The 10,740-nt window shown below is 38.5% G+C and overlaps 1 protein-coding gene across 1 annotated transcript in view; it reads left to right on the forward strand.

Moving 5' to 3' along the window:
• Window positions 1-9,786, forward strand: part of RERG (RAS like estrogen regulated growth inhibitor) — a 130,655-nt gene extending 120,869 nt beyond the window's left edge. Inside the window, exons 3-4 of the mRNA XM_052641111.1 lie at window positions 7,564-7,637; window positions 9,379-9,786. Of these exons, the coding sequence (XP_052497071.1) occupies window positions 7,564-7,637; window positions 9,379-9,786 (482 nt within the window). The remainder of the gene's footprint in view (window positions 1-7,563; window positions 7,638-9,378) is intronic.
• Window positions 9,787-10,740: the final 954 nt, after the last annotated feature.

Raw genomic sequence — 10,740 nt, forward strand, 5'->3', positions numbered from 1 at the left:
GTCTGAGATTTGTTCTGGTAACTAATGTTGCTTTTTAATTAGTCTTAGGTCAACCATTTTCCCTTTGGTTTTATTCCTTCTGAAAAACAAATGCTATTAATAGAAATCTCCTGCACCAGTTATTTGTACCATGGGCTTCCTTCACTATGAATAATGAAACTTTATTGAGTGACCTTGTACTGTTCTGCTCCACAAGAATTGCAGCTGCTAGGCAACAAGGGGGCTCATCTGCCTTCAGGCGTATCAGATAGATGACTCACTCCCAGGTGAGGCTTTCATTCAGTCACCCTGGAAACTGGATGTGTGTGTGTATGTGTACACTCATATACAAGAAGTCACTAATGTTCTAGCCTAGAGGAGTTCCAATCCGTTTGATTCAAGATGAACCAAGCATTTCCTGGGCAAGCATGCATGTGTGCTAATTCGCATCTGTAATGTCCTACTCTTTTCGACGTTATGGACTGTAGCCTGCCAGGTTCCTCTGTTCATGGAATTTCCCAGGAAAGAATACTGGAGTGGGTTGCCATGCACTCCTCCAGAGGATCTTATGGACAGGGATCAAACCTGAGTCTCTTGTATCTCCTGTGTAGGCAGGAAGTTTCTCTACCATTAGTGTCACCTGGGAAGCCCTTCCTGGGCATAACTTCATACTATTAGAGAGTTTCAAGACCACCACCCCAAAGGAAAGCTACCTTTGAAAGCAAAGTATCTTATTTGTAAAAACAGTTTTGAATTCTGAGTCCAGAGCCGTCCTCGAAAACATAGTGCTGTTTTTCAACCTGTAACAGAACTTCTGCTCCATCAGAAACTGAAGACCATGAACATACTTCAGCATATTAACAGCTCTGGAATATCTATTGCTCTGAGATAATTCTGTAAAGAAATTGTTTGCTAGTATAAGCACAAGTGATTTTCAAACTTTTATTTTATTTTTTTTAAGGAGAGGAACTCTCATAGGAATTCTAGTTACAGATGGAGGGCTCAGAGGGTGAGGGAGAATTAAAAATTCTAATGGCACTTCCATTTTCATATAAGAAGGAACTATTGTTAACATCCATGTGTTTTGAAGGATATAATCTAAGAAAAAAATCAATCCTTGACATTGGACAATGTTATTTTTCCTTAAATTTTTCTCATTTCACCACGGACCAGTGAAATCTTTGTCAGAGGTCAGAGGTGCTCTGTGAATTGCATTTAAAAACTACCCATTCCCAGGTGGTGCTGAAGAATCCACCTGCCAGTACAGGAGACACCAGAGCCTCCGACTTGATCCCTGTATTGGGAAGATCCCCTGGAGAAGGAAATGCCAACTCACTCCAGTATTCGAACCTGGGAAATCCCATAGATAGAGGAGAAGAGTCAGACATGACTGAGCACATACGCACACACACGCAGACACGCAGACACACATATGCTGAAGCCTATAGAATTTGGGACTGGACCATCTAACCAAGAAAACTCCCTGCATGATGGAAGTGGCAGCAGTTTCCTGGGTGCAGAGCAGCTTCTGTGTCCTGTTCAGATTCCTAAAAAGAGCTCAGTCTCTACCTCCCAGAGTCATATTACCTTCAGAAAATGCTGATCATGGTAGAAAATACAGACAAAGATTTAGATCATGTACAGTTGTGGTGTGTATGTGTGCTTGTGTGTATGTGCACACCTATGTGTGTTGCGGGGAGTTGGAGAGAGAGAGAGAGGGAAACTATTACTACTTAGGAAGCACTGTACTCTGTTTGAATGGATTAAGGCTCAGACACAAATGAGAGTGGGAGGTGGGAGACATATTGGACCCACTGGTGCTCTGAGTTTGTGACTGGTTCTCCCTACCTGAATTACAGTTCCCTCTGATTGGAAAAACTCATACTAAGAAAGAGACACACTCAGAACAAATTGTCTCAACTGGATACTAAAGCAGAGGTTCTTAGCCAACTCTCAGAACTGGTTAATATTGGCACAGCAAGGAACTCTGAGATCGTCACTTGGCAAATAATAAAACAAGTCCAATGAAGTCAGTTTATCCAAGATTATGTGGCCATTTTGTGGTTAGATCAGCAATAGAACTCCAGTTAGTACAATTCCCACTCTAGCACAAATCAACACTACTAACCGTTATTGTTGTTGCACTAGCCAAATGTCCATATTAATATGTTGAAATTTGCAAAAGAGCTAAATTAGTAAAAGGATTAATGGCATGAAACATTCCTCTGAGCATCAATTTCTCTTCGTATGAAAAATATACTTCAGCTTATGAAATTATGCAGGTTTTCAATCATGTATCTCTCATATACAGTGAACTTGAGATATATATTTAATAAGCCCAATTCCATCTTGGAGTTCCCTTGTGGCTCAGTCAGTAAAGAATCCACCTGCAATGCAGGAGACCCAGATTCAATCCCTGTGTCAGGAAGATCCCCTGGAGGAGAAAATGGCAACCTACTCCAGTATTCTTGCCTGGAGAATCCCATGGAGAGAGGAGCCTGGCAGGCTACAGTCCAGGGGTCACAAAAAATCTATCACAACTAAATTACTGCCACCACCAGCGCCACAATTCCATCTTGAAACTAATGTTGATGTTGTTGTTCAGTCACCAAGTCATGTCCGACTCTGCAACCCCATGGACTGCAGCACACTAGTCTTCCCTGTCCCTCACCATCTCCTGGAGTTTGCCTAAGTTCACGTCCATTGAATAGGTGATGCCAACTGTTGATTTTACAGTATCCAATATTTGGTTCATTTTGAAGCATCTCTTAAACAATCTTCCCCTTATCCTTCAAGAAAAAAAGACTAAAATGATCATTTTTTTGTGAGCATGAATGAAAAGTATTTCCATTCTCCATTTTTGCTTAACTTCCTTAACAAAAACTTACACATTTTTTCTTAACTTCCAGAATGAATAGTAGAGTTTCATTCCATTCTAACAGTACTTTGTGCATTTTTTAGAATTATTTTCAGAAAAGCTAGCACACCGATGTACATTTTGCCTCTGTAAGCAATATTTCCACTGTTTTACATGTAGCCATGAATTCCTAATGAGAGAGAGAGAAGGGACTTAAAGAAAATATTCTTCCAATGGCGTGAAACCAGTGTTCAGCTTAGATGAAATCACTGCTGCCTCCCGCTGCTGTCTGTGGCCGACATTCCCTCATTTCCTGCCTTTCATCGTTTTCATTTCAGTTAACAAACAGCCAAAGAATCACACAACTTCATACCATTTTCTTTATATTTTATTCCCCCCTACTGTGGCCTTCTGTGGTTGTAATACATATCCTATTTAGCATGGAGGCAACTCAGAAAAATGTCCCTGTCTGTCAGACAACTTGTGGTGCAAAGAGATGGACTAAAGCCCAGAACTCTGTTTTCCAGGCTCCAGGGCTGATGCCAGTCCTTTAAAAGGGAAAGCGGCACAAAGGTCACAGCAGAGCAGTGGAGAGAGAAACAAAAAGGCATGGATCCTAGCATGTGCACTGCCCTCTGGGCTTCTCCTCTTCAGACTGGCGCCCAGAAGATGAAAAGGAAATAATTGAGAGAACACTTAGAAATGAGTAGTGGCTGTCAGTGGTATTTTAGAGCATTCAATTATACAAAACTGTAATCTCCCATTTAACATAACAGAGGGGAGTGGAGTGATCTAGAATTGAGAATCATACATAGCCTGTAAGGATTACGTATTACAGGAGAATGATGATAATGTAAAATATACTTATTAAAATGTATTGAACATAATCTCATTTTCATTTTTTTAAAACTGACAAATAGTGACTTACAAAACTATATTAGTTTCAAGTGTACAACATAGTGATTTGATATTTTATAGATTACACACTATATAAAGTTATTATAAAATATTGGTTATATTCTCTGTGCTGTACAGTTATTTACAATAGCCAAAATAAAGAAGGAACCTAAAATGTCCATTGACAGATAAATGGATAAAGAAGATGTGAGATATATACATGTACACATGCAGGCAATGAAATATTGCTCAACCATGAAAAAAGAATTGAATCTTGCCATTTGCCACAACATCGATGGACCTGCTTAGTGAAATAAGTTAGATAGAGACAAATACTATATCCTATCACTGATATGTGGAGTCTAAAAAAATAAAACAAACATAACTCATTTTAAACTTTTATTTTTCAGGAAATGCATCTGCCGTGTGTTGTGCCTTTGTGAATGATCATCACATATGACTGATGGCTAGGTTACCTGCTTAGCTAAGCTTCCTTTCTGTCGTTTGTATTTTGAGTAGGAGATTAGATTTACAGCAAAGTAACATAAAAGTGTGGTCAAGAAAGAACTGTAAGATAGTTGATGAGTTAAAGAAAGAAACATGAGATAGATAGATAATAGATAATAGGTGGGTGGATAGATTATAAGAAGAAATAAAAGCAATGGCTTACCGGTTCCCCTGGTAGGAAAGAAATTTCTAGGTTTATTTAGTTGGTTGATTGGTTAGTAACTTGAGTACTTCAGGGGCAAATAATTGAGTTAATACTTAAGTCAGTCGTGCTGCTCTATTCCTAGCCCCACGTCATGCGTATGTAAAGGCTTTCTATTTTTTCACTTGATTTTTCCTGCATCCCCTCTTCTGACACCAGTGCCTTCCTCTGTTCCCAAAGGCATATAGTCTAATATGGTTGATACTGAGCACAGTGGTTCAAAGTCTAAATTCCCAAAGCCAGTCTTCTGAGCTCCAGTCTTAACTGTACCATTTACCACTTAACGTCTGTGTGACCTTTGGCAACTTATTAAATGTTGCTGTGCCTCAGTTTCTTCACATAAAATAGATCTGATAGTATTACATACTTCATAAAATATTTGTAAAGAATAAATAAGTTAACATGAGTAAGGCATTTAGAGCAATCTGTGTTCAAAGGGCAAGCAGTATGTGTTAGTTATTACATATTTTTTTTAAAATTCTATATATGCACATATTTTAAATTTGTATACATTTTATCATGCTATAGATCTACCTATAGAGGTACTCGCGATTTTTCTTTAGTTCTTTAATGTGTTAATTGCACTGATAGTTATAAACACTTTGTATTCCCGAAATAAACTCTACTATTTTATGATGTATTTTTCTTATTATACTGTTGGATTCAACTGGATATTACTTTTTTAGAATTTTTGAATCTATGTTCAAAAATGAAATGAACCTACATTTTTTTTTCTCTTCTCTTATTACTTTTCTAATATTTCTTGCTGGAATTCATGTAGTGGGCAGCTATACTTTCTTCTCCCCCTCGAACAACTTGTTTAATATTTAATAGAAATCTATAAAGCCGATTGGGTAGTCATTTTTTCTCATAAGAAATCTACAGTGAGCATTTAAATTTCACAGGCTATTGACCTAGTTAAGTGTCTTATTTCTCATTGTACCAACTTGTGCATTTTTTCCTCAAAGAATTAATCAGGCTTTGAAATTTGTTTGGTATACAGTTCATAACATTATTTTATTTCTATTTCACCAGAATGTGTAATTACTTCCTATTTTTATTCTCATTTTGTTTGATTTCACCTTCTCTCTTAATTTACTAGTTTTCTCTGATCTTTACCTCTCCCCCCACCTACTTCTTTTAAATTTTTCAAGTGCCATGCTTTGCTTTTGTTACCCTTATCTAATTTTTTCTGCTATTTTCTCTTTTACTTTTCTCATATCTTCTTGAATTTGCTTTGTTTTCCTCTTCTAAACATTGAGTTGAATAATTTGTTCACTTTTTTCTGTTCTAAATACCTTTTTATTATACCATCATTTGGAATAATACAAGTACATTAACTCCCTCAAACCTGCCTCTGGTCTCTTCTCTCATCTCCACCCTGATATTTTGGTGTTATCTAGAATTGTGGTTCTGAATTGCTTCTGGTATAGTTTTGTCGCTTTGCTTGACTCCATTAAGATCTTGAATTCTGTTTTGCTGATGAGAAGTCCAGTGTCAATCTGAGTCACATGCTTTTGTAGGTGATGGACTTTTTTTCCTCTAGATCTTTAAAAAGTTTCCTCTTTGTCATTGATATCTTTACATTTTGTTGTAATAGGTTGAAATTGGGGCTTTTCCCCTTGTGTGTCCTGTCAGTCCTTTTTTAAAACTTATGTTTATTGAAGTATAGTCGATTTTCAATGCTGTATTAATTTCTGCTGTCTGGCAAAGTCAGTTATACATATGTGAACATTCTTTTTCATATTCTTTTCCCATTATGGTTTATCACAGAATATTGACTATAGTTCCCTGTGCTATACAGTAGAACCATGTTGTTTATCTATTCTATACTTATAGTCCTTTTAATGTGAAGTTGTTCAATGGCTCTAGTCCTGGGAAATTCTCAATTACTACAACCTCAGCTTCAACTATTTTCCACTCTTCTATGTATATTATTCTCTCTTTGAGGCTCATTTTATAGAAGAGAATAACGTCTATTTCTATTATCCATACCTCTTATATTTTGCTTTCATATTTTCCTTCTTTTTATCACTTGCTAGTAATTTCTGGGAGAATGTTTCACCCTGAACTTCATCAACTCAGTCAATCATGTATGGAGTGCTTTATGTCATTTGTTTCGTTTTCATATAGAGCAACACCATTTTAATGCCTGGTTTTCGTTTCATGTCAGAACCCTCAGAGCCACCTAGTGGTCGTATTCTTCCTGACTTCTGACCCCAGCAGAGCTTGAAGATCACTCTGATATTCTCTTGAAGTGAAAGTGTTAGTCTCAGTCATGCCAGACTCTTTGCAACCTCTGTAGACTCAATAGCTCTCCAGGCTTCTCTGCCATGCAATTCTCCAGGCAAGAATACTGGAGTGTGGAGCCCTTCCCTTCTCCAGGTGATCTTCCCAACCCAGGGATGGAACACAGATCTGATTGCAGGCAATCTGTCCTGCATTGCAGGCAGATTCTTTACTGTCTGAGCCACCAGCCTCAACTGGTACTAAGCAGCCTCTCTACCTCAGCTTTGTTCTCTCTCTTCCTCGGTCCTCTACTGTGGGTGACCATTCCTTACCAATCCCTGAACACCCGGGTCCACCCACTTCAACCGCCCCGAGGGTTCCTGCTAGCTTTCCACAGTCGTTTTTACATGAATAGCGATCTGCCCCCTTCTAATGTTTAATTTTTTCTTAGAGTGGAGGTCTAGATGGAAATGAGCAGCCTCTGTCTGTCTGCCATCTTGTCAGGAACGGGAATTAACATGATTCCATAAACTGTATTTTTAGGAGTCTCAAGATAGAATGCCCTTGTGGGAATCACTTTCTCTTTTTAGGATGTGGAAGTCTCATTTTAGAGAGAAAAGGGTATTAGAAAGCTTGCCTCACAGGAGAATAAAATAATAGAAAAAGGGAATCTCTCATGCTATATCCTGAGCGTCTGTGGATCCCATATTAGAATCTGTTACTCCCAAGAACTTAAGAGTATAAAAGTGGCACCTTCTCCCACCCCTCAGGCTGCACGTTTTTTTAATGCTCTGGAAACAGGTATACATTGGAAACTAATTTATGATTTCAAGGATCAAATCTAATTATGCATTTATTTACCATTTTACCTTCGTTTTGCTCATTCCCTCAGAATCAACCTACCGACACCAAGCAACCATTGATGATGAAGTTGTCACCATGGAGATACTAGATACTGCTGGACAGGTGAAAAGGAATTCAGCTCTAATATTTCTGGATAAATAAAAATGAGATGTGCATAACGTGAACAGAATTAAGACATTTTTCTATAGTTAACTAATGATGCCTAAAGACTTATCTAGTTATGCTTTATATTAGTTTATTTGCAATAGCTTATGTATGTGTCCTTATATAAATTACTCAGTGCTCCAAAAGGGTTTTGAAAATACCCTAACATTCATATGCTATCATCTAAAGTAGAATTGCTCACCTCTATTATGGGGTGATCACAAGGTATTAATGTTAGGTTTTCATGGTTAATGTGTTTTGAAATACTCTGATCAAGTTAAATATATATCTTTACTGGAGACATTCTCAGCACCCTTAATATGCTTATATATAAGTTGAATCTTAAAGAAATCTACAATATTTATATTCTTGACTTATATAAACTTAGAATCTTTTTTCAGAATATTTTAAGAATCTTTTCTATAATATTCTTTCTAAATCTCATCACATCAGATTAAAGATTTGAGCCACATCATTGAATGCTAACAATTTATTTTAAAATGAAACTAATATACATTTGCCTTGCAGCCAGTCAATTCTGAAATTATAAACAGTTTATAGGAAGGCTTGGTTCCCAAGAGATGAAAGAAGTGGAAGTGAAAGTTGCTCAGTTGTGTCTGACTCTTTGCAACTCCATGGACTATACAGTTCGTGGAATTCTCTAGGCCAGAATACCGGAGAGGGTAGCCTTTCCTTTCTCCAGGGGTTTTTCCCAACCCAGGGATTGAACCCAGGTCTCCCACATTGCAGGCGGATTCTTTACCAGCTGAGCCACAAGCGAAGCCCTCCCAGGAATAGTGGTGACCACTAAGAATAAGAGTTAGGAAGCTGAAGGATATCATAGTGCTTTTCAGTTAGTACTTGATAAAACTATTTAATCTAACAAATATATTTGCAGCTAGTTATACAGTTTTCCTTCTCATCACTACTTGCTCCCCATATATACTCTCACCTTCCGGTACTGATTCTACAGAGAGAAACATCAGGAAAATACATGCCTGGAGAAGTCATTTGAGCCTATAATGGTGATACACTTTCAAATCACACCTGCTTCAGAATGCTTTCAAATGTTACCTTCTTAAGAAGGAGGGATCACCCCTTTTGAGAATCACTGCAATTGAGTTTCTATCATTATTGAGACTGCATAATATATCAAAAGTGCTGAGATAGAAAATGAAGCCCAAATCCCCTAGCTTTTACTTAGACTCTATACAATTTTTCACTTTTGTTTTGGTGGCTAATTGTCTCTAATCTGAAGAAAAGAAGATTAAAAAACAAAACAAAATCAAAACCATTCATTAATTCATACCTCTAATTCTGATCTCAGAGGATGGGGTAAGGTCTACTTGTTTATTATCTATTAGCCAATTGTTTAATTGTGATGAAAAATCTCAGAGGCAGTGTGCTCAACTAGGAGGATAATTTCTTTACAGTCCTTGCAATTACACATTTAATGATGTGGCAAGAAAAAGTTAGAATCACAAAGTTAGGTTCCGCGCAGTTAGAAAATGTTTAGTTCCCTAAGTTATGCTTCTGTTCCAAACTGAGAGGGTCAGCTGGTTCAGGCAGTCTACCAAGAATTTCCAACGCTGCTGAATGTAAAGAATGGTTGTTAAAAGGATCACTGTTAGCAATTGCAGCATCTATACACTGCAATTACTTCCAGGCCTCCCGACTGCTATTTTTTCCCTGCCAACAGGAAGACACCATTCAGAGGGAAGGACACATGCGATGGGGGGAAGGCTTTGTGCTGGTCTATGACATTACTGACCGAGGAAGTTTTGAGGAAGTGCTGCCACTTAAGAACATCCTGGATGAGATCAAAAAGCCCAAGAACGTGACTCTCATCTTGGTTGGAAACAAAGCTGACTTGGACCACTCCAGACAGGTCAGTACAGAAGAAGGGGAGAAGCTGGCCACAGAACTGGCATGTGCTTTTTATGAGTGTTCTGCCTGCACTGGAGAAGGGAACATCACCGAGATATTCTATGAGCTGTGTCGAGAGGTACGTCGCCGGAGGATGGTCCAGGGCAAGACGAGGCGACGCAGCTCCACCACGCACGTCAAGCAAGCCATTAATAAGATGCTCACCAAAATCAGCAGTTAGGCAGCTTCGTCCTTGGGAAGACCGTGCTCAGGTGGGTTTGGGTAATTGGAAACATTTTCTTGCCCTTTTTCTTCCTCCAAAGAAAAGAAGATACTACATTTCTTGTTCTGACTCTGGGAAAAGTTTGGGCTTCCCACTGGTCCCAGCCTTCCGTATGTTGGGAAGCTGCAGAGTGTTTTAATGCAATTTCAGTGCTGACAGTCTCTCTTTTGCCTGCTTGAATAAAACATGCTGTACTGCAGTTTGAACATGTAATCACTAGATTCTAAAATGGCTGGGTTCGTATTAAGCTATTTTTAGGCATCTTCACCTTGCTTCCATAGGTTGAAGTCTTTTCAAAAACATTTTAAATTCTATTCCTTGTCAAAACCTACAAATGATCATCCTAAAAATCTAAGATAACAGAAAATACAGGGCTTCCCAGGTGGCGCTAGTGGTAAAGAACCTGCCTGCCAATACAGGAGACATGTTGGTTTGATCCCTGGATCAGGAAGATCCCCTAAAGGAGGGCATGGCAAGCCTCCAATATTCTTGCCTGGGAGAATCCCATGGACAGAGGAGCCAGGTGGGCTACAGTCCATAGGGTCACAAAGAGTCAGACACGATTGGAGCGACTTAGCATGCATGCACGCAATAGAAAACACAGTAAGGGTAGCTGAGACATTGTACTGAAGAATAGAGCCTTAGTTTCTATTTGAAGTGAGGCTTTTCTGAATGATCTTAAACCATCTAGTTTTTCTTTAACCTTTGTTCTGTTCTTAAATTCAAACATGCACTCACGAGGTTTTCCATTGTCACAGAGAGTTTCATTTCAATTTGAGTTGACTGTCTCCTTGATCTGTTTGTTGCTCATTGCATCCTAATTATTCTTCTGTGATTCCAACAAGACTTAACTATAACAGAGACAGCAGGACCCCTCATTTCAAATCTGCCAGGCCATTTCTCATCAAGCCC

Source organism: Budorcas taxicolor, chromosome 5 (assembly GCF_023091745.1).
Source record: "Budorcas taxicolor isolate Tak-1 chromosome 5, Takin1.1, whole genome shotgun sequence".
NCBI lineage: Eukaryota > Metazoa > Chordata > Mammalia > Artiodactyla > Bovidae > Budorcas > Budorcas taxicolor.